Source organism: Magallana gigas, chromosome 10 (assembly GCF_963853765.1).
Source record: "Magallana gigas chromosome 10, xbMagGiga1.1, whole genome shotgun sequence".
Taxonomy (NCBI): domain Eukaryota; kingdom Metazoa; phylum Mollusca; class Bivalvia; order Ostreida; family Ostreidae; genus Magallana; species Magallana gigas.
This window is the reverse complement of record NC_088862.1, coordinates 12,160,527-12,186,679: the sequence shown is the minus strand read 5'-3', so window position 1 is coordinate 12,186,679 and position 26,153 is coordinate 12,160,527. Positions and strand designations below refer to the sequence as shown.

The window sequence follows — 26,153 nt, the reverse complement described above, 5'->3', positions numbered from 1 at the left end:
CATTAATAACGCCGGCTACTGGAGCAAGAGCTGTACTTGCATGCAAGAGCCAGCAAGATCAAAATTATTTGGACAGCGTTGCTATCATCTTTGAATAACAACATGACAGCGAATTCAACGAAACTTCTTTTTTTCTCGAAGATATGAATGAGATGTCTAATTGGCGGGTTTTGGTCGCTTGATAACAGTTATATATTTATGTGAATCTGTATTTTGTTTTTGTGTTCTTTTCTGGTGGTATATACATGTATAACAAATCATTCAGGTAAAATCGTGGTTTGCCAATTCTAGTGCCTTATGGACGGGTTATTTTAAAGAATTGTATTTTGCTTCAAAATATGCAGCTACAGTATTGTGAAAAGTCTGCATGTATATTAGTACTTTTATGGTCATATATATTTTTTTCTTAAAAGAATGTATTTTATGAGACGAATGGAATATTAAACGTTTTTCTACTAGATGATAATACGGAACATTGTTTCAATTGATTTGAGCCTTTATTTATTATTTCAAAAAACGTTACTGAAGAGAGTTTAGAAACTATTATCATTTAAAAATTCAAATTATGAAAATGCACAGTTTTACTATAATATTTGAAGTTGAATTAAATGTACGCTTCAGTGTTAATATGGATTATGAATACATTTCGATGAGGATAAATTGTGTGATAATAGGTACTCTTAAAATCAAAAGGGAAATGACGTCAAAAACTATAGAGAAATGTCCGTGATTTTTGTTTAATTTTCATGAAAGTACAATTTGAATGAAAATGATCTTCAGCTTTCTACATTATTTGTACTGTAACAAAAGAATAGTTCCATTTTATTGCATGGCACGGTTATTATTGAAGTCACAATGAAAACGCTTACGTCATTGACTTGTTGGAAATCTTTACTTTGCTTTGTTCAACATCCATCCACTCAAAAGCCTTTGTCTGTAACACGCCTTTTTAAGATGTTTGACATTTGTGGCGTCAAGTATTTTCCTCTGGTATTTTTTTTTTTTTTTTTTTTTTAGATTTCTATATTTTGAAAAACCGATTAAATCGACACCCTCCCTAATACATGTAAATAGAAATGCCGGTACAATGATTTAATTTTGAAAAATGAGCAGGCGTTATAGCATTGTCAAAATTGTTTTATGATTACATCCCCTTATATTAGATAAATGCACTTGAATTTTATTATATTACCAAGCTAGACAATTTGATAAAAATTTTATTAAGAGTATTGCTATATTTGGGTATGAATTTCAATACATGTTAAACTTTCTTTATTGTACATACGGAAAAAGTTATTAAAGATGTTTTTATTTAAACTAGACATTGCTCTTAAAGGCTATTTGTAAGGTTAAAAATAGTTTGATTAGTCGAAAATTTGAAGGAAACAAATTAAAACCTGAGACTGCTATGGAATCTATCAGAAAAATAGCAAACTTGAGCAGTTTGTCAATAACAAATGCACTAGTGCAGCGAAGTTTTATAGGCTTTAACCGTTACACCTTTTGTTTCCGAACAGAAATAAAACTGCGATTTTCTCTTTTTTATCGATGGCTTTTGAAAAAAAAAAACCAGAAATACTTTCGTCTAGACAGTAAATGCAAAGAAGAGAAAGGTGCCATTCATTTTCACAATATTGAAAAGGAGTCGGATGTACCCAATGTTACATAAACAGTGTTTTGTTCTGAATAATTGCAAATTTCTTCAGGAGAAAGGTTTTAAAAAAAAATACCATGCATTTTAGTTTTCCTAATACGCATATTACCATACACCGTAAATTCTATTTTAGAGCAAAGTATACCTTTTAAACAAAATATAAAATAATGATAAATACCGGTAGTATTGAGAATGTTTGTTTTCACACCCTTATATCATTCCACAACATACGACTATATTATTTACATATCAACTTAATTTAACTTTTAATTGTGAAAAAAATAAGGTTTCTTTTTCGACTGGAAAATCATCAGTGCGTTTGTGCTCTCTCTCTCTCTCTCTCTCTCTCTCTCTCTCTCTCTCTCTCTCTCTCTCTCTCTCTCTCTCTCTCTCTCTCTCTCTCTCTCTCTCTCTCTCTCTCTCTCTGGTCTGTGGTGGTTTGTCGGGGAAAAAAGGCACCATTTCAAGAACTGAATGATTTATTTTCCTTGTCTCAATGTATTCCACATTTAGTTCTAGGGCTTTGAATTAGTTTTTTTTTCATTACAAATATCAATTCCCTTCTTCTTTGGAGAGCGTTGCTTTCAACGTCAGTAACCATCAAAATAAACAAACAACACCCTTCTGTATCCTTTGTAATGAAAATAACTCCTCGCAAACAGGGTGTCAAGCAGATCAGATAAAACGGCACAAAATAGAAAGGGCTTGTGCTAAATAGATCTCGTTTTTCTATTTGCCGATTTCTTTTTATTTTCTTAGGGCAATGCGGTACATGTCACACATAATAAAATGACGATTGTTATAGTTTCGATCAATTTAATGTTTATTTTAAAAAGTTTGAATCGCATAATTATTAGAAAAAAGATGAAAATAGTATATATTTTTTTCTGAAAACGCATTCCTTGAACAGTATATAAATTTTTCTGTAACTGTCTGCTTTATTGAAGTCCAAAAATTTGACAGATTTATAGATTGATTGCTGTATCCTGTCCATGTTGCAATTTTGCAAGGGTTGTGACGTTTTCCTGCCACCTGCATGTGACATGGATTCGAAATTAACAAGAGATCGTTTGACATGCAACTGACATTGATGTCTTTCTGATATAGAGATGTCTAAATAGGTTGTGCAACTGACAAGAAACCGGAAACTCGTTCTGATAAGACTGCATGTATGTTTCCTTTCTTTAACAGATATCAAAACTAATGGATTTAAAGGATGCTTTATTTTTCATGAAGAAGCATTAGCATGCATATGACAGGGCCGGTTTAGTGATGGATTTATTTTCAGTACTAAGATCTGCTTAGAAATTCTAGATACAATGTCTTATAATTTAGTAAAGCAAAATTTCCAATATTTTAGCTTTTGTCCTTTTTTATTTTCCTATATACATGTCTATTTATAGAGTTCTTCTGTTCAAGGAGCCTAATACAGTTAAAAAATTGCCATAACCATCCAGTCCCTTTAATTCCCTGTGAACGAATGCTGTCTTTCATGATGATGGCAAGAAATGTTAGCAATGTTAGAAAGCGTCGAAGATACAGAAAACGCAATGTCTTTTTGATGCAACAAATTATAGAAACTTTGTAATACGCAATGTCTTTTTGATGCAACAAATTATAGAAACTTTGTAACTAAGATTCGTATTTTCGTTAAACATTAAATATTGTAATTATCATATAATGATTATATCTAATTTGACAATATATCAAGTAATACATTTAATATGTATTGCGTAAAATATTACATTTCTTTAAAGTATTTATTAGACAATGGCATATTCTTAAAGTTAAAGTCGGCAAAATAAAAAGTCACGTTTTATCCTAAATAGAAAATAAATGCAGTGTCATGGTATTTAATCTTTTTTTTTCTCAGTGTCCGCCATTTTTGCGTGTGGTCAACTTCGCTGTAAATATCTTTGTGAGAAAGCAGCACATGTCGCGTACTAATGAAGACTATCGTACGAGATAAAATTATCTTAAATCCGATTCTTCTCTGTAACGATCGATCAAGCTCAAAGACCGCTCAAAGACTGCTAACAGACCTTAAATGGCTCCTCCATCCAGCCGTGGTGTTTGAACGCATCCCCTGCACTTGTTTGTATACAGTTCATCCCTAAGAAAGTCAAGAGCACGTGACCTCGAGTATTCCCCTTCATTACAACGATAGTAAATAGCTCGTCCTTTGATCCAATGGAGATCTATTCTTTCAACAATGGGATTCTGCTGGTGTCTTTACTGCACCCTTTGCTTTATTGCGATGTGCAAGCGGTACTTTATTCTTGCACATCTGTGATCGAAATAATTTTGGTTCGATAGTCATTTTTTTATTGGTTTATTGGTTTTGCTCCTAACTGAGACACAATCTGTCAGATTCATGTATGAATATTCTCGTCCCGCCTGACCATAAGGATTGTCACCATTAAAACCTCTTATTCTACATTTTTTGTCCGGAACAAAGTGGCTTGAGAAATAGACTCTGAAAAATGTCGGTAAGTTAAAACTTTGCGACTATTATTTTTTAAATCTGCATGATATCAACGATTCGAGATCTGTAAGAAGGCCAATTAAATATAGCAACGGTTGAATATTTTCGGCAATGTTTTTTTTTATGATAGGACATGTTTTGTATTACCCAGATAAAAAGAATGGTTTCTGTAGCGAAGAAGGGGTTTTTGATCAAATATTCCATTATTTTTTTCTTTGAACGGGGAATGTCAAATGCATCAATTAAAAAAAAAATGATTGGCAAATGTTTTTACGATTTCTTGGATATTGGCGTTATTGCAATAGTAGTACAATTATAACAAAAAATGATATCACAAAAAAGGATCGAACGAACAGTTATTAATTGTATACTCTATAATATGAAGTATCTATAATTTTGCAAAAGGGTTGAATACCTAGAATTTAATTGTAATTTGATTTTAAATTCTTCTCATTAATTAGATTTTATTTGGTAGAATTATGTTAGGATAAGTATACACCAAAAAGAAATTGATATTTTTAGACTAGGGTACTTACATGCAGCATAAATAGTGTTTCATTTTGCTCGGAATTGCATAAACATGTCATAACAACTACTAAGTAACAGATGAATACAAATGCCACTTACTTGATAGAGGCATAAAAGTATTTCCTTAATCGTAATCATTGCAAGACAATCAAGCGTTTATCAACACTTCGGTGATTTTTTGTTGTATGTACTTTAGTGTAATTGTTAATTTCAACTGAGTATTATGAAACAGTTATGTTGTAAAAATATATACATTTTTTGAAGAAGAAAAATTTGGCCATGAAATTTTTAAATAGCTACGTAAAATGCTTCCGACAGATCCATTTATCAAAGTTTAATTTCGTTTTGTAGGAAGGAATGCATCTAATATTTTTCTCTCTCAAGAAGAATGATAAACTTTAGAGCTAAAACCTTGACATACATCTATAAATTGATCAATACTTTGAAATGGGATGGACTTGATAGATAAGATCTGTTATTATACTATTTTTTCAAAGAACACACATTTATCAAAACAAAAATGCTTTGCTTGCACCTAGGACTCTAAGATCAATAAACGGTGGGGAAAAACGCATATCAGCATCAAGATTTAGCTATGTTTTGACCTGTGTATGAAAGTGCACTGTAAATGTAACAATATACTAATCTTGGAACTTAAGGGAGGGGAGGTGATTTGCTTTTGGGTGTGTGTTGGGGGGGGGGGGGTGGTCGAGGTGGAGGTCGTTCTCTTATAATGTTCTGAAATCTTCCTTAAAGCTTGTAGTTTCTGAAAATTTTTCGATTCTCTGAGATGCCCACTTTTAATACACAGTATTGTGACCGTTTTCATGACCCTCATGATGAACCAACAAAATGGCAATTTCTTTTCGAATCACGTCTGTAAGATAAATTAACGCATTTCGAGCACTCTCTTTTCCGATCAGAATTATATGCACTTTTTCGCCACCGTGCCCTATCTGTAGAAATAGGGCTTCATTTTGATGTCGGTCAAGAACACCACTTCAAAAACAAAACTTCACGTAAATGAAAAATTGATGTTTATTAAAAGCATCTGGAAGAGTTATTTCTTGTTTAAGTTATGGCTTAGTACCCTCTATTGCCCCAACACGTTAAATCAAACCCGGAAGAAGAACATCATAACCGTTGATATATTAAGTATGACAGAAGGAAAATATTATTAAATCTTTAACGTGTACAATAATTTTCAGAGTATGCACCTTAGAGCGTGTAAGATAGTAAAAAAAATTAACCTGGTCAATTTAGCCACAAATTTTATAATTATGATTTAAGTATTTTCCTATATCTTTATACAAAGCTCTTCTTTCAAAGGAGATCAATACAGTCTAAAAATGGCCAGGTTCACCAAGCCCACTTTATTTTACACTACATTATACATGTACTTTCATATTATGTTTCCTTCCATGCAATCTTGCAAGCACACACAAGATTCTAACTGCCTAATTTATTTAATGAAACAAATTGTGTTATTAAAAGTCGTTTTTTTCAATTCCCAAGATATCATTAGAGGTTTTATGGGGGCCTTATCCACACTTACATTTAGACCAATTGTGACCTTGAAGTTCCTAAATTCGTATTTACTCACATCTTTGGTGAGTTTATACAACAGCGAATGAGTACCTTGAACACTAACAAGTTTAGCTTTTTAAAAAAAACTTACCGTCTTAAGAGCGAACCATAAAAAACAATTAGTTATCAAAGACAAATTAATTCTTTTGTTATATAAATGTCACCTTCCTAAACATACCTTGGCGTGTGAACATAGTGAAACATTTTTATGTCATTATGTGTCTTTTAAGCCTGCATGTCTAAAATTGAGAAATGCGTACACGAGCTTGTAAGTTGATATCGTCTATAGTAGAGTAAAAGAGATCTTAGGAAGGGTCGTAAACTCGAATTATTTTGATAAAATCAAAGTTATTCCGCTGCATCCAGCATTTTGTTTAACAAATAATACATGTGGTTATACCTGTCTAAGGTGCAAACAACTTTACCGATATTAGCCTTACCGCATCAATTTTTTTTTTACACATTTTTGTATTTGAATAAGAATAATAAAAGAAAAACAACTAATTTCAATAGATATTATACATGTATAATATTGCTTTCAAACCTGAAAATCAAAGGCTGACTTTCATTTTAAGCAATTTGTATTGCTTTTTCGTTTTCTCACTTTTTAAGATTTGAAATTTACGAAATTTGTTAAGTCGTACGTGAAAAATATCATCAGAAAATTATCTCCCTTGCACCGAACAGTATTTTAACCAATGAAATAAATGTACATTTTCACATCTTGTATTTTCTACCAATCACAAAAGAGAGGATGTGTACAACCCGGAGACTGTAAATTATTTCAACTCTTTATACCGTCTTCCATTTGATTAGTGAATTATAAAAAATTGTTACAATTATGTGTACCAGCAACCTATTTCATCGTTCATGGTGTACATGTATTAAGAGAAGACAGGTAAGAATATTTTTCTATGGGACATCTTTATTTTTTTTTTTAATTATGATCAAGATATAATAAATGTATATATAATTGTACTTACTTAATACTGTAAACCAATTTTTATTTGCGACAACTTTATTTTGCGATATACTGGAAATAAACTGGTTGGTGGCGATCAAAATTACCTTGAAAATTATAATATTAGAGGCATTTGAGGACTGGTTCGTGGCGGGAAATACTCGAGATGACGAGGCTGGCTCTCACGGACATCGCGAAAATTTCTTAAACGCGAATAATAGTTTGTTTACAGCATATCATACACTGTAGATAAATGATTTAATACCTTTGCGCCAAAACCGTCAAAAATCGAGATTATCTTTATCCGTGCCATAAAAGTTATTCTTGAAAGTGATATGTAATTTTGTAAAATGAATGAATTCCACGCTATGAACATATGAACGAGTGGCCAAAAAAAATGAAATAGGATTAAATTATCATAACAAGTGTTATGTAATATGATTACATAACACTTCAAGTAATCGGGAGCAACAAAATAAATTGAAAACTTGATACACATACATTGTACTTGAAGGCAAAAGACCCTCACCATATAATGATATAAAAACTCTAAATTACTTGACACTTCTTTATATATCATGAATATTATATAGCTTTATCAAACACAGAGAACTCTTGATAATATCATAGCAGCGCAGCTATACTGGAAGAAATGGCAAAACGAAATCTCAAAAATTACAAAATCACTTTTGAAAATAGTATACTTAACAAAAGTTGTCAGTTAAAATAAAATGCTTAATTGTTATTCTAAAAATTGTTTGATGGCTTGAATAAAAACAAATCCATCTTGCTTTCTGCGAAGAATAAGATCTAAAGTTAAACTTTTTTCAGAATCATAAAATTGAGAAGGAAACATCTTCTGATCTTCAAGATCCCCAGAGACCTAATTCTGTAAATAACTTCTCTCATTGATTCGTTTATATTCAGTCTTGTCAATTCTCATTCAAAGATATATCGACGCAAAAATTTAGAATTGCTGAGATGTATATAAAATTGGTTTCTGTTTAAATCTAGTTTCAGCAGGGCTTATATTTTTATAGCTCTCATTGGCGTTTTAATGGCAGAACTTCCCGAGTGGCTTTCGTTAAGTTATCGAATAAAAAATCATTATCCTTACAATAAAAATTGCCTCTTGTAATCTTGCAAAAAAACTGCATTGTTCGATTTTTAAAAAAAATATTATCTTGAAAACGTTACGTAAATATTTGCCGAGATGCACACAAATTTCTATACAAAAATGGATCTATGAAATAATATAGATGCAGTAACGACTTCTTTAAGAGAAGCAGTTGTATAACTGAGTATAGAGGGCCATGGCGCTAATGGTCTCTTCAATTCTACTTCATGCACAAAAGCAGCCGGTGCCATCGTTACTATTGTAACATAATCAAGGTCTTGGTTTTAAGCAGTCGGACGTATCTTGTTTAGAGGCTACATCCATTCAAAAGTAACTTTTTAAGAGTAGCCTTGTCTTTGTGAAGGCAACATTTACATTTTGATATCAATTAAAGATGTTTAACGTTAATTGATTAATTTTGATGTTGTCTGGCTTTTAATTCTCTGCAATCAATCACCACGGGTAGAATCTTTACCTCACATTGACTTGTAAGTTGCACTAATCTGCGATGAATTTTATAACTTGTACTCTACATGACTATTCAGCGAAAAACGCTTCCGATAAATTGATTGCATCGCTAAAAAGCAATTCTATAATATATTTAAACCAGTTAGAACCTATGAAGGAAAACTGATGCACTAAATCAAATTGACATTAACATACTAAATCAAATTCCACTGAGCAATTCCCATACATGGCATTCACAGCATTAGAAAATATTCACAGATCCGCTCGCGAAATTTCACTTTTTGTAGTATGTACTAGTATAATTGCAATATATTACTTAAAACCTTTCTTTGCATAACAGTCGGAAACTTTCTAAAGCACGCAATTAACACCCCCCCCCCCCCCCCCCAGCACTCACGCGTCTTGTTTTAATGCACGCCAAGCAATTCATCATTTACGTGTATAATTTGCGTTGTCTTTGCTTTTAAACTAGAAACTAACGTAAGAGAAATTATTTTGTTCTGGAATTGTCTCAGGTCAGATAAACCAATAAAACAAAATTAATGTAGATATTGACGAGTTGGCTATTTATTATTGATTCATTTTGGAAAAATTATAATATAAAAACCGGTTTGGTGTATGAAACATTAATTTAACAGAGTAAAAAGTTTTACTGTGGATTTTTTTTTTCAGTTTTGTAGCCAAAAAAGGGTCGCAAGAGCCTTATAGGCATACATTGTCTGTCCGTCTCTGTCAATATTTCAATTACTCCAGATTAATTTTTTATTTGTTTATTTCATTCTGCTTCATATGAATTATTATTTGGCTTCAAGTTTCCTAGCAAACAGTCGAATTTGACACTTGTCGCATTTGATTTATGTATATATACGTCAGAGTAAATGGGTTTAAAAAGTGCATGCCGAGTGCTTCGACTTAATTAAACTGGAATTGAACTATCGCCATGATAGTAGGGCACTCATACCGCATATACAATGTAGATATAAAACTCTCTAAATGATGCTTTATCTTGCCATAAAATCAAACATTGATGAAAGCAATATATTTCAATTCTCCATGTGTAGGTGTAAGAACATGACAAGTTATAATTAAAGCCATTCCTGTTTAAATGGAATTGAATTACAGGTCCTCGAGATATCAATCTCTAAAAACATTGATGCCTGGAAAACTTGCGTGCGGCTACGCATAAATCCTCTTTTTGTCCATTGTGTCTGCCTTGGTGTAAGCTTATAATGGCCAGAGTTGTCAATTTGAATGATAAAAGTTTTCTTTTTAGATAAAGTAGTAATATTTGAACACCACTCCTAACATGTAAGAAAATTTATTGTCAAATGCAAATTGATGGCGCAATTTAAAATAAGCAATATATGTGTGTATGTGTGTGTGTGTGTGGGGGGGGGGGGGTTGCATCATGATACTGGTATTCTGTCTTGGATATTCTTGTTTTATTTTCTTTAACGCAAACCAGGAGATTAAAGTTATCCTTAGTGAAAAAGGTATGAAAACTTTACGGAAACTGAAATGTCCAATCTCTTTTCTACAGGGGCAAGTGGTCATTAGCTTGGAGGATCAAGAAAGAATGCGAGACAAGGAACAAATCAGATGTCTCCGAAAGATGCTGTTCGGACCTCATCTAAACAGGGGTAATGATAATCAGCACGTCATAATCAAACTTAATACCATCCTCAACCCATCACTTACTAATCATAATTAAAGTTTTTCAACAATTGTTTACTGTATACAGCGAAATATTCGCCCCCGTTACATTTTCGCCCCTATCGCTCTGATTGTCAACGGAGAAATTAAAGACTGAGCAAATTATAGTATCTCAGATTATCTTTCTAAAAACACAACTGTGATTGAGCGAATTCAAGACGGGGCGAAACTGTTTGCAAGTGAAGAAGGGCGAAAATTAAACGGGGCGGAAATAATTCTGTATGTATTTATGTAGGTTATATTGACAGGGCAAGATATTGCTTCGTCCTTTCTCACAGGACTTTATGATAAGCAATATAAAACAGAAACTGCTTCCTTCTTGAAAGGGAGTCAGCTCAATGCAATTCTACAGAATATTCTTCGTGACAATAATTCTCAATAGATTCTATTAAGGCTTCATTTTATGTACGCACAGATCAAATTACTCTACTAAAATCGTCAATCTATGCACAATCCTTAAAATTTTCTGTGAACACAATACCTGCTGCAAGTATCATGTAATACATAATTAAAGCACACGAGGGCCCCAGCCAGAGTACTATTCATCAGTTCACACTTCAAGGACGCAATCTCTCTTAAGTTGGTTTGATCAGGACATAAAAATATAATTTGCTTTCCGGCCGTCGCCCGATTGACCCATACACTAATTCATTATTCTAATTTGGTATTTTAAAAAAAAATCCCGAAAAGTCAAACATCATCTTCGCTAGCCAAGGGTAGAGGAGAGGAGCGGATCGTAAACCCTTGGCTAGCGATGATGGTCAAACATGTACACGTCCTTTTTTTTTTTGGATTTTATGAGTTCTGAGATAATTTCTATCTTGATCTTGCTGTTCTTGGACAGACATTTATTATATAAATAGACGATTTGTAGAGACAATGTCATTTGAAGGTTATAGTTACAGGTACTTGGTTGTATAACTATGTCTCTACAGTCTTATATACTATCATGAGTGCTGTTTTTCGTTCGTTTATTATTAGGCCTTTTTTTCAATTCTGTTGATCAATTTTCTACAAATTAGATGTTGAAAATGTTTTAACTCACCTGAGCCGAAGGCTTTTCTGATCAAAATTTGTCTGTCGTCGTCGTTGTTGTCGTAAACTTTCTACATTTTCATCTTCTCTAAAACCACTGGCCTAATTTCAACCAACCCCAGCACAAAGCATTATTGGGCGAGGATGATTCAATTTTTATTAAACAAATGCCACACCCTCTTTAAAGGGGAGATATTTCATAATTATTCATCATTTGTTGGTATATTTTAAAGATCTTTTTCTCAAAAATCATTTAGCCAGAAAAGCTTAACATGTCTGGAGTCATCCTCGGGTTCTGTACACAGATTCAAGTTTGTTCATCTCATAATCCCCGAATGTAGGTTGAGGCAACAATAGGTGGATCAATTTTTACATAGTAAAAACGTTTTCAAATTTTCTACTTGAAAACTACTTGGTCAGAAAAGTGAAACTTGCGTGAACCATCTTCAAGTAGTGGATATTGTTTGTTCACACCATGATATCCAAGTATTAGATGGGGCCACAATGGGGGTTAATTCTTTAACATACATTAAGAATGCATGCATATGAAAAATTATCCTTCATAAAAGATCTTAAAAAACTAACTGACAAGCTGAAACTTGTGTGGAAGTATCCTCAAGTAATGGAGATGCAAGTTCGTTTAACTCCTGATCCACGGGAATCCGGTAGGCCTTCACTAGAGGGTGGATGGTGGGATTTTTGATAAGGAATAGATATATAACTTTTTTTTATAAATCTTATTTTATAAATTTTAAAGCTGAAACATAAAAAGAAGCTCATTATTTAAATTAAGAGTATGTGGAGAAAATTTTGGCAATCTTTGTAAACAAGATACATACTCTTTTAAGTTATCTAGATATCTGTGTTTAATACTCTAAAGGCTATCTAAAGGTTTTTTGATCAGTTATGGCCATTGTTACTCAGGTGAGCTACGTGGACTCTGGGCCCTTTTCCCCGCTATCTAATACCGTGTACTCGTTCCCAACCTCCTAGATGCTGCGTCTCCAATACACGTTTATATGATCTTTAATTAATGCTAATAGTTAAGGGAAAAAAGGTCATGTTACACATTATAACAAGATAATGGCGGACTCTTGCTAATTTTACGTATTAACCTTGGCCGTGGAAACAAGAGCAATAACAGAGGCCTGTAGTTATGGATCATGACATTAATATGCTTTAAGGTTTTGCTGACAACTCCATCATCTTGTTTTGTTACAAAAGCTCTTAATCAATTTCCGGTAGGGATAAACACAGCGTGGAACTTGTCAGAGACTAATTAGCGTATGTCCGTTAAAAACCTTAGTGTCATTCTTCTTCAATTATAGAAAAACACTACTCACACAGGCTAAAGAAATGCTATGATTTGAAATATGCAGAAATGAAAACATTATACATTTTACAAATGTTCAAGATATTTGGAAAATAAATAGTGTTTACTACATTAAATTTTACTTTTCAAAGATTTTGTTACAAGCGATAGAAACGAAGTGACTTTTGTTAATGTGATTTACTTTCAAAAAGGGTATATCATTGTTGTAAATGCCAGCGGTAATAAAATATGAAATAATCAGTGTATAATTTAATTCAGACAAGATTACCTTGATCATGACATACACATAAAACCACGATCCGCGTCAGGCTTTGACAACCATTCATCAGAATATAATTATTACTTTGTAAATCTCCTTGAAAGGGGGGTGGTAAAAACGATAACTTTCAAATTAATTTCATACTGATTCATGTTATTTATGTAGCGTAAATGGTGGTTGCAGGAGGGGGTGGTATCGAACTCCCCCACTTTTTCACTTGTTTCTAGGACGTGGGGTGCACAACTTTTCTTAATTTTATTATGAGGCCTTACTCTTTACATTTTTCTTGCAAACATTTAATATGGAAAATTTTAATGGGAAACATCCCCAGGTAGAAATCATTTTGATTTTGACCGTCTGCCGACCAAATTTAAGGAGTCAAGTAGGAGTTTAAGCGCTGTTCCCCTAGACTCGTATGAAAATGACGTTACAGGTCCCCAAACGATGTCAAATTTTGTCTAAGAATTACTTTGTCAATAAAATATTAATGCACAATATAATCTGTAATAGAATTTCTAAAGGAATGTGAGAAAAATTTATTATGATGTCATGCAAGATATTTGGCAAAAGAATGAACAGACTTTAAATTGAACATTATTTACATGTACGTAACATTTAATCACTGCGTTTTGTTTGACAAATTTTATTGCAACAGTACATGTCATGTATGAAATATATCATATGATGTGTGCATACATTGTATGGTATTTTGTTTGTAGATTTATATGGTAATAGTACAATGTCATGTGTTTTATGGCATACATTACAGATTATTTTGTTTGTAGATTTACATGTGTATATTGTAACAGTACATGCGATGTATGATATACATTATATGGAGTTTAGTTTTTAGCTCACCTGAGCTGAAAGCTCAAGTGAGCTATTCTGATCACATTTTGTCTGTCGTCCGTCTGTCTGTCTGTCTGTCCGTCTGTCCGTCTGTCTGTAAACTTTTCACATTTTCAACATCTTCTCAAGAACCACTGGGCCAATTTCAACCAAACTTGGCACAAAGCATCCTTAGCCTAAGGGGATTAAAATTTGTGAAAATTAAGGATCACGCCCTTTTGCAAAGGGAGATAATTAGGAATTTATGAAAATTTTCGAGAAATTTTCAAAAATCTTCTTCTCATGAACCAAATAACCAGGAAAGCTGAAACTTGTGTGGAAGCATCATCAGGTAGTGTAGATTCTAATTTGTGAAAATCATGACCCCCGGGGGTAGGGTGGGGCCAAAATGGGGGGTCGAAGTTTTACATAGGAATATACAGAGTAAATCTTTGAAAATCTTCTTCTCATGAACCATAAGACCAGGAAAGCTGAAACTTGTGTGGAAGCATCCTCAGGTAGTGTAGATTCATAGTTGTGAAAATCATGACCCCCGAGGGTAGGGTGGGGCCACAATGGGGGGTCGAAGTTTTACATAGGAATATATAGAGTAAATCTTTAAAAATCTTCTTCTCATGAACCATAAGACCAGGAAAGCTGAAACTTGTGTGGAAGCATTCTCAGGTAGTGTAGATTCTAATTTGTGAAAATCATGACCCCCGGGGGTAGGGTGGGGCCACAATGGGGGGGGTCGAAGTTTTACATAGGAATATACAGAGTAAATCTTTAAAAATCTTCTTCTCATGAACCATAAGACCAGGAAAGCTGAAACTTGTGTGGAAGCATCCTCAGGTAGTGTAGATTCAAAGTTGTGAAAATCATGACCCCCGAGGGTGGATGGGGCCTTAATGGGTGGTCGAAGTTTTACATAGGAATATATAGAGTAAATCTTTAAAAATCTTCTTCTCGGAAACTAATCAGCCAGAAAAGCTGAAACTTGTGTGGAAGCATCCTCAGGTAGTGTAGATTCAAAGTTGTGAAAATCATGATCCCCGGGGGTAGGGTGGGGCCACAATATGGGGGCGAAATTTTACATAGGAATATACAGAGTAAATCTTTAAAAATCTTCTTCTCAGAAACTAATCAGCCAGAAAAGCTGAAACTTGTGTGGAAGCATCCTCAGGTAGTGTAGATTCAAAGTTGTGAAAATCATGATCCCCGGGGGTAGGGTGGGGCCACAATATGGGGGCGAAATTTTACATAGGAATATATAGAGTAAATCTTTAAAAATCTTCTTCTCAGAAACTAATCAGCCAGGAAAGCTGAAACTTGTGTGGAAGCATCCTCAGGTAGTGTAAATTCATACTTGTGAAAATCATGATCCCCGGGGGTAGGGTGGGGCCACAATGGGGGTCGAAGTTTTACATAGGAAGATATATAGTAAATCTTTAAAAATCTTCGTCTCAGAAACTAATCTGCCAGTAAAGCTGACACTTGTGTGGAAGCATTATCAGGTAGTGTAGATTCATAGTTGTGAAAATCATTACCCCCGAGGGTAGGGTGGGCCACAATGGAAGGTCAAAGTTTTACATAGGAATATATAGAGTAAATCTGAAAAAATCTTCTTATCAGAAACTAATCAGCCAGATGATTCTTTATAATTGTTAAAACTTTGGCCCCAGGACAATTCTTTGGCCTCACAAGAAGGTTCAGAGTTAATGTACGTTTATATCCCATATATAAACAATTGTTAAGGATCTTTTTGAGAACTGCAATACTCAACATATGATATGACTATAAAATCATCCTGTTAGAAAAGATGATTATAAACATAAGAATATCCAGGGGAAAAATGGATTTTATTTATACAGGATCAACATGTATTATTGTACATTGTCCAGATAGTTTGTATTATGACACCATTAAGCTGATTTTATCATACCTATTGTTCCTCAGGTGAGCGATGTTGCCCATGGGCCTCTTGTTAGATTTATAATGCAACAGTACATGTGATGTTTGAAATACATTATATGATATTTTGTTTGTATATTTCTATTGCAACAGTACATACAATATATAGTGATTTGTTTGTAGATTTAAATTGCAACAGTACATGTGATGTATGAAATACATTATATGATATTTTGTTAGAAAATTTATATTGTAACGGTAGGTGGGATGTAGGACATACATTTTATATTATTTTGTTTGTAGATTTATATTGTAACAGTACGTGGGATGAAATCTCCTGTTGGCCCGACACGGAGCCTAACACCACGGTACACCTGCAATGTGCGGACTACATCAACGGGTTCTACGTCAATAGTGAGTACCATTCGGAACTTCTCGGGACTTCCCGACAGAGCTCGGAAAATCACCTCAAATGAACTTCGAGGAGTTTTTCTGAGCCGAGCTCTACGGGAAAGGGTATAAAGTCCAAAATTTGTGTTTGTAGTGAGTACGTGTAGTTCCTCTGCACTAAACTGATTGATTGATTGATTGATTGATTGATTGATTGATTGATTGATTGATTGATTGATTGATTGATTGATCGATCGATCGATCGATCGATCGATTGATTGATTGATTGATTGAATGATGTAATGCTTAACGACTGATTGATTGTTATAAATTCATACATTTAAAATTTAATTGATGCAGTGTTTTTCCGTTGTTTGGTGTTGCAAATCATTCCTGCTGACGTTAATATATTTATTGCTCACTCCTAGCATATCTTCATTGATAGTTCTATATAAATAGTGCCTGTTTGGGAGGGGTGTCAGTTTCAACTGTTATCCTCCCAAACAGGCACTATTTATTTTATTATACTGAATGTCTTAATGTCAGAGAATATCTAACTGCTTTACGTGAATTCTTCCGCGAACAGTACGCGCATAATTTACGCGCATGCAACAATTCGTTGTGTTACCCGTTGCTAAGTGTGTTGCTAATGCTGAGGGTAATAGAACGGATTATCAACTGCGTTTAAACCAATCAGATTTCAGTATTTAACATGAAAGTATAATAAAACCATATGTGTAATACATGTATTAAAAACATTAATTTATAATTACGCATGACAATTCTATTACATGTATAAATATTCCTTAATAAGAATAATTATTGCAACACACTATCAGCTTCCACAGCAAATTATTCATTCGTAACTTTATATGCGGAAACATCTAATATTGTTTAGCTTAGATAGATGCAGCTATCAAAGTCAAGGCAGCTATTAACCTTTGCTCTCTGCGATACTCGAGTTGCTGGGTCTGGTGCTGTGTTTTGAACGCGGCGTCAAATTGCACTTACAGTACAGCTCACGAGTATCCCGACACCCACCGTGTAAAAAACACGGTGGAAAACGGTCTGTGTCGCACCGTGCACACGGTGTGACACCGTGTATGTGTATTGGAAAATTCAAGAAAATGCACCGTGTCGCACCGTGGCCGCCCGCGTAACTCCGTGGCCACTGTGTTACTCCGTGGATATCGTTACCTGAGACGTTGATAGAAAAAGCGTATGTTTAGAAATAAAGAAATTATGGCTAAACAAGGGTTGAAACATATATATCCTTTTCATATTAAAAAAAAAACGATGTCGACTTAAGTTGCACGGACCCAAGGCTGTTAACGTGAAGTTAATTTTTTGTGATCTGAAAACTCGATCGACGTAAATGGGTACCTTTTAATTCATTTGTTCTTAAATAAATTGAAATAAATTCACCAAAAATATTTAATAATCAATTAATATATAATCAAAATTCAAATCAATTTAATTCATCTTGGTTTTTTTTTCTTAACACACGTGATGTTGTAACTGACGATCCTATTAAAATGTCGGGAGCTTAAACGTCTTATTTCTGTTATCTGTAAACACTTTCTGATTTATTAATTAATTTACAGCCTTACTTTAAACCAATTAAAATTGAGGAATGAAAACATTTCAGATCTTGTTTTTCTAAAAACATGTGCTGTTGATGTGCTGTAGTAAATAACAACCCCATATTACCGGTGACTCGAATAATATTTATTTGCTATTTATGTAGCAATACATAAACAAAAAATCACTTTTATATTATAGATTATAGATAAATACAATTTTAGATCTAAAAACTCTTGTTAAATAATATTCAAGCATTGTACATGTATTAAAAATATACCCGCATTTCATAAAATAATTTTCAACTTTATTTCCGTATAGCTCGTAATGGCCTCGTGATTTCACATGAAAAAATCTCTCGTGCGATGTACGGAAGCTGATCAGATACACAGCATTGTCTTTCATCTTGGGTTCTATACACAACAGGTGCTATTGTCTGTCTTGTTAGGTGTCATTGGAATTTACTACTAACTGTGTGTATATTTGGGCGTCTGAACAGGTGTACTTGAGATGCCGTTATTCACACCTTTCCGCGAACACCTGTTTGGTAACTCATCACAACCCGTCGCGTGTATGGTCTGAATATATCTTACTTCTACTTTGTTAGTTCAATGATTTTTCCTAATCTCTAACAAACAAAAAAATTGTCTGTAGATATGTACACAAACAGCTACACGTAAGACTATCGGCGCGTGGATCCGGGGAACAATTTAGCAACTCTATAAATGCGGGAATTTCACAAAGTATTAACTTGCGATAAGAAATTATTTACCGGGTACACATACATGTATGTACCAAAAAACCTGATTGATTAAAAAGATGAATGAAATAATACCGGTAACTTTTTGCAAGCATTTAGAATAAACACAACTTTATTGATGTGAAATAGCGTCGAAATTTTAACGAAAAATCTTATTACATCGTGAACTTTACAAACTTTTAGTCATTGTGTTGAAATCGTTATTAAAACCATGGATCTAAAATAAATTAATTAAATTCATACAAATAGAACTCTTATAATTCTAAAATGATTGCACAAAAGTACACAGAGAGAGAGAGAGAGAGAGAGAGAGAGAGAGAGAGAGAGAGAGAGATTTTACAACGTAATTATATTGCAACTCTCATGCATGCAGTATAAGAATGAAGAAACTAAACATCTCAAACACTGAATACTTCATTGTTAAACATTTTTCTATTTTGCGGACTTAAAAAAAAAAACAATAGAACGACATTTTTTTCCATATCATGGAAGAGGCACGTGGTCTATCTCGCGGGCTGATTTGATTGACAGGGATAGCACGTGGACCCTGACTGCATATTTTCTATCGCAATTTTAGGGAAAAGGGTTCAGTATAAAGGAAACTATAAATCTAACTTATTACACTAAATTACAAGTAAAATGTACTTAAATTAAACACATACTGGTATTCTCTCTCTCTCTCTCTCTCTCTCTCTCTCTCTCTCCTCTCTCTCTCTCTCTCATATGACGATCATTAAACAATCAAACAGTAACTATTGCAATACTGAGTAGTTTCTTGGAACACAAATAATTTCTAAACTCAAGTTGCTATAAAGATGAAATAAAAAATTATCGAGTACCGATCCACGGATTCTTAGCGCCATGAATATGTACCGTGCGGTACTACATGGACAAGTACATCACACATATGTATAAAAGAAAGAAAATTTGAAAATATATTAGATATAAAGCTGTATAATTATTTTATTTAGAGAAAGTACATTTGTTTTCAACAACCCGTTAGATTTGTTATCGTTGAATAGAGTATAAGTGAGAAAAGATCACAGTTATGGTTCTATGCACTATTGAAACTGCCAAACTACAGTAACTACGATTACTACTACGTTTAAAAACGGACTGAAACAAAAACTTATGGAACCGTTTATTTGAATTTTAAAACGGAAAAGAAAGTGTAAGTGTTTCAATTGATCAAACCTTTATGTGGGCGATATCGATCTTTAATATTAACAAAAATCAACCGTGTCAATCGCATACGTCTGAAAATTGCGTGCATAAAAATTTAATTTATTTCTATGTTTTTTTCTTTGATTCTCTTACGTACATGTACATCAATAAATATTTTATTCTTTATAAGTTTTATTCCTAAATCCTACTTTTTTCACAGGTAAATACCGCGTGTTACACCGTGTTATTGTCCGTGTTGCATCGCGTTGCACCGTGTCGCACCGTGTTTTTTCTCGTTCCGTGGCCGTAACAGAGAACAATAGATCAAAGGTACCGACACTTCCACGCTCAGCGTGGACTTTCAAACACGGTGGTCGGTGTTTTTGTCGGGATACTCGTGAGCTGTACTGTAACATCGCTAGTGATATGATAAGGTGTGATATTTTGAGAGAAACCATGGAAATTCATCAGAATTAACGGATCTCTCAATCTGTGGAACTTAATATAAAGCCCACGCGTAAGGATTGGTCTTTTAATTTTATTATAAGAGTACGGCCATAGAGTTATAAAATGCTTCCGGGTCAATTTGAAAAATACCACTTATAAAAGACGCATTTACAGATTTAATATAAAAAAAATATAACCTTTTGTTATAAATTCTCTAAAAAGCATTCAAACTACAATAAACAAGTAATTTGATTAAAATATGATAATGGCAAAATGTCTGTGTACAGTTGGACTAAGTTAGAAGCAGTTTACAGTTTAGGCTGTCTCTTTAGTTGTGATTTACAACATAGAGAATATAACAAATAATTACAACAATTTGTATGCGTGAGTATGGGAAATATTCATTCACGACCGTACATATTATATGAAGTATTAAATAATGTAAATTTTTTATGTAAATATATGACAACTTTCTTTGCATCAGATTCTACATTTTTACAATTATCATATTCAATATCAATTTTTTTTTCAATTAAAAAATCATAATTATTTATCAATATTAATAATTATTAAATTCATTATATTAATATTTTTAGAGATATATTTAAAAAAAGAACCCAATGCATTCTCCTCAGCTAAATTGATACTGTATACAGGAAAATATTCGCCTCCGTTTTATTTTCGCCCCTTTCGCCCTCGTTGTCAGATAGCTTATAATGTAAACTTTCCATCGATTTGCTTTTAATATATAATTCGTCACTTTGTATGTGGGTGTCTATAACAATCAAGATCTTTCGTATTTGTTACATGTCTTAGGTCTCTGACAGGTTTAACCTTTAGCAAGATCTTATATATTGCGCATTTGTTAAATGAATTATGGATCATTGATCATAAATCAAATGCATGACAGTTGTTATCCTGAAAAATGAAAGTCATTGAAAAATCACTTATGATTACTAGTTTTAGCAACCACCCTTTTTGCTGATTGAAGTTTTGCCCTCCCCCTCTCTTTTAGTTTTAGCAACCATCTTTTTTGCTTATTGAAGCGCTCTCTCTCTCTCTCTCTCTCTCTCTCTCTCTCTCTCTCTCTCTCTCTCTCTCTCTCTCTCTATGAAAATATGGATATGCTCTCATAACATGGCTAGTTTTAAAGACTATGAAAATCACCTTTGTTTTTAATGTCATACAACTTATTTGTAATTAATGTACATTTCAGTTGAAGGTACATACTGTTTACAGAGAAATACCCAACGCCGTTTTAATTTTGCCCATTTTGCCCTCGTTGTAAGCGGGCGATTTTAAGAAGGATGAGTCCCCTCCCCTTTACTTTCAAGAACGATACTACGTGCCTGTTAAGACTAGGGAAATTCAAATATATCACATTTTTTCTTTAAACACAACTGTGTACAAAGCTAGACTGTTTGCAAGTATAGATGGTCGACAATTATAACCCTGTAATACTATATATACAATAGTGTTTAATAAAATACTCCACGGCAGCTTTCTTTTCATTTTCTCTAGATTACGCTTCCCGGAAGTGTATGCCGGACGGACAGTGGTACGTACATCCGGTCCTGAATAGAACATGGACCAATTATTCTCAGTGCTTCAACAAGAAAGTAATAACAAACGAACCGAAAGTCGGGGGCATTTTAGAGGTGAGTGGAGGCTGTAGCACACACTTATGATCTATATCTAGAAGATTAAAAAGCTTATATCAAATCATATACAATGTATGTTTAGCGAAATTAATGAAGTTGTTCTTTTATTAGTATTCTTCATGATGCGTCTGCAGAACATCTCACCTTCGTGTGTGTCCACAAACAGCATATTATATTTATATTAAAGATACTGCGGTATAGCAAAACAATCTAATTAATATCAAACACGTTATAAAAGTTAGTTACATTCACGCCACATTGCGTTACCAGCCTAAACGCTATATTCTAACGGTGTAAAATATGAATTAAGGTTACACTACAATTATCACTCTGAATGAGAAATAGTTCTCTTTAGGATAACTCATTCACAGAACTTTTAGAGAGAGAGAAAGAGAGAGAGAGAGAGAGAGAGAGAGGGAGGAAATAATTACTAATTAAAATGTGATGCATATTGCAGTCAGTGGTAAATTTAAGTAAGGTTTTGTTTTTTGTTGTAGGCTTGTTTATTGTTTATTTATTTAATATTGTTTTACATAATACATGTATGAGGTATGTTTAACACCCCTATATTTATATTTATTTCAAGATTATGTAAGATATTGATAATTTTTCTTTTCTACTACACGAGATAGTATAAATAGTGAATGCATCGTGGTTTATTTCATGTCGTGCTAAATAAATGTAATTTAATTATAATATTTACAAAAAGTGTATGAGATATTTCTATTACATGAGATATTTCTTTATCGCATGAGATATGTGAGATTCTAGAACTATTACATACAGCATTTCTATTACTTGAGGTGTTAACGAATTCTATTACATATACATGAGGTATTTGTTAGAAAAACGTGGTTCAGGTAATTTATTTCAGAGGTATTTTTATTTCATATATACATGTAGTATTTTTACTACACTAGGTAGTTTTATTACAAGAGATATGTAATTACATGTACATGAGGTATTTCTATTACACTAGATAGTTTCACACAAGAGGTATGTAATAATATGTATATATAAGGTAATGGTCTATTTCAGACTCACATGGAACACATTCGCCTCATGTATAACATCGGGTATGGACTGTCCTTTGCTACCTTGACTGTAGCAGTATTTATTATGGTCTATTTCAAGTAAGTACAGCTCATGTGTATTAAAGTTACATTTATTTTAGATATTAATTTTCTTTAAAATGCAGTTGTGCAATTATTCGCTAGCCTATTTTTGCGAGTCCCTGATGATTCTTAAATCAAAAGCATTTTCATGATTAAGATCATTCAAACATTTTTGTGAAAATTTTAAAACTTCTTTTCCCTATCAATCCCCACTCTTTTCGAAGATTACTGTGTACTTTGCCTGTGTCTTTATATTTTTTTTTTGTATTAGCGTGGAGTCATTGTGTTCTTCATTCACAAATCGACAGACATGTTAGAAGGTTTCATTCCAAAACAGAATCCTTATGTCTTCGGTTCTATGTTTCTAATTATTCCAGAACAAGAACATGCAAGGACAGAAAGGAAACCGTGTCCAATAATTTCAATTTTCTATAATGGAAATTTAAAAAATAAAGTCACCGCTGACTTGTAGTTGAAAGTTGTTCAAGTACATGTCTTCAAGGTCTTTGAAGTACATGTACGTGAGAAAAAATAACGATCATAACAAAAGGGATTGTAAACAAAACGACCTTGTAACCGATATAAAATTTGATCTAGATATGTTAAAAAGAAGAAGTCGTAAAATATCAGGTCAGGCTGACCCTAATAGTACAAAAGTTTGCTAAAGCTGTCAAATGTTTTTAGAGCATCTTTTTTCCGATTAATTATGAAATTATTCGTGCCTTCATTCCCATTTTGTTTTATTATGAAATAATGAGAAAAACATATCTCAAGTTTCAAATTGTAGAATATCTCTAATGAAGTGTCAAAATGACTTTATAATAATTTTAAAGTTAACTCAAAAGGCAATATAAATGCATATCGATAAAAAAAAGAGACAGTCAAATACATTGCATTAAACTTTTTTGCATATGTCTCTGTGATTGGCATAAAGATGTTAAAAAGATTAAGATATTCTTAGATGGTGAATTATTAAACACATATCTGGTATATATTTTACAGTATGCTTATCTAAAGGGGACGTCTGCCATCTTGTATGATTATATTTTTGGACGAAAAATGTAAACCTTTCTTGAACTGTTGTTAAAAGATACAAAATCAATTCATAATTATGACTTTTTACATGCTGCAAATTTCGGACACTAGTCTAGTACATATGCCAGTGCCTTAAAACTGCAAAGCCACATACTTAAATTGAAGATTTAAAAATCTAAAAAAAAATATTAATGGGGTCTTTAATGTCCACGTGCACTCTACAACCATTGGTATAATTTATATCCATTTACATGTAAAATGATTACTGTAGATTCCATATTTTACGCGAGTACTTAATTTGGGATTATACCGTTTTCCATCAAATCGCGAGAAAAAAATGTGCCCGAAAAAAAAGCGATTTTTTAAAATTCGCAAGATGAATTTCTCGAGATTTTACACGGATAATTTACACGGATAATTATTTATGCCTTGCGTTTAATTAGAAAGCTACAGTAAGGAAATAACCTTTTGTATGGACAAAATTTGCATTGTAGAAGGCTACACTGCCCGAGGAACACCGTCCATCTTAACCTATTTATAGCCTTCATGTTACGGGCACTTGTCTCATTGCTGAAAGAAAACCTCCTGGTTCAGGGGCTGGGTCTGCCGTCGGACGTCGAACAGACGCCATATCACACCGTCATCTTTATAGAGGAGGGGCCGGTAAGAAATCCTTGCTGCATTGATAACTTAATCATACAAATGTACTGTCATGTTGTAAATTTTGAATTTACTGGGTGGCAGTAAATACAAAATTCAAACGTTGTCATGTTAATGTAAATTTTGTATTTACTGGTTGGCAGTAAATACAAAATTCACAACGTTGTCATGTTGTAAATTTTGTATTTACTGCCACCCGGTAAATTCAGAATTTACAACATGACATTACCTTAGGCTTACGTCTGGCTAGCTGATGTTGAAGCATAGTTATGTTTTTTATCGTTATGTTCGAAATTATTACGAGTACCGTTTCCGCTTTGTTTATAAGCATTTCCGGTGGAAGAATTGGAAACAAAATGTTGCCGTTTTGATTCTTAGCAATAACCTCATAGAGAACATCGCTTTTTCTTTTTTGTCTAAAAAGTAAAAAGAAGTAATATTTTGGAAATAAAAAGCACACACTTATTAAAAACTGATTACTCAGACCTGCTAAAGAGCCTCATGTTCAGATGTGAAATCATCAATGATGCTGCCATAACATGATTTCCAATTGGAAATTTCCGATTTGATCAGGATGTTACGAATTTGTCTCGTTTGCAAACCATTAAATGAATTTTGCTAACAAGATTCTGCTAATCTGTGCGAAACACAAAATGTCAGGAGCTATGATGACTAGGGATCATTTTACATTAAGAGTATAATTCCTTAAAATTCCATATGTGGTGAAGCCTACTATTTTAGGGAATATTCATTAATTTGAATGGAATTTGTAATAGAATAATATATAGAAGCTTCAATCAGAGTTCTTTCTTACCCTCAATAAGTCCATACAATGTCTGAAAGGGAAATCTTCTCATTAGCGAATTGCAGATAAATTCGTTTCGATTGCATGTTTTTTTTTTCTTGGCCAACTGACTGCTACTCCTCTATCCACTGAGAACCAAAAGGTCACAAACGTGTTGCTTTTAAACAAAAATGGGCATCCTAATATACTTTTAAATCGCATTTCATGACGTGTATATGGTCCAATGCATGAAATACTGAATATATATGAAATTACATTGTGTTGTCATATAACAATTTGAAGCGGAGTAGTGAAACAAAGTTACAACGATTTATCAAACAAGGATTACATTAGAAAAACCAGGTTGTAATTTTACTTGTACTAGTCTATGAATCATTTATCAAGCCGGTTTTGTCATTGGTATCATATACTGACGCCACAAATAAATAAATGATTTATTTTTTACATGAAATCTATTTAATTGCATTATCTTGAGGAATAAGGAATCATTCTTTGTATCATGAAGTGATAATTTCGGTCGGGGTGTGGTCAAATCCAATAAAGCCCGTAGGGCTTTATGATAGATTTGACCACGCTCTGACCGAAATTATCATCTCATAATATTCAAAGAATGATTCCTTATTACTTATATTTTATTATTTCTAATTTGTAAACTT

General features: G+C 33.2%; 1 protein-coding gene across 4 annotated transcripts in view; it reads left to right on the top strand.

The window, feature by feature from the left end:
- Window positions 1–26,153, top strand: part of LOC105339415 (secretin receptor) — a 55,255-nt gene that overhangs the window by 19,484 nt on the left and 9,618 nt on the right. For 3 of the 4 annotated variants that reach the window (XM_066073453.1, XM_020071851.3, XM_020071850.3), the window contains exons 2-6: window positions 10,341–10,440; window positions 16,183–16,293; window positions 21,743–21,879; window positions 22,921–23,015; window positions 24,527–24,695. In XM_066073453.1, the coding sequence (XP_065929525.1) occupies window positions 10,341–10,440; window positions 16,183–16,293; window positions 21,743–21,879; window positions 22,921–23,015; window positions 24,527–24,695 (612 nt within the window). Of the gene's footprint in view, window positions 1–3,666; window positions 4,144–10,340; window positions 10,441–16,182; window positions 16,294–21,742; window positions 21,880–22,920; window positions 23,016–24,526; window positions 24,696–26,153 lie in introns of those variants that run through there. The other variant, XM_034453201.2, reaches the window with a different exon arrangement.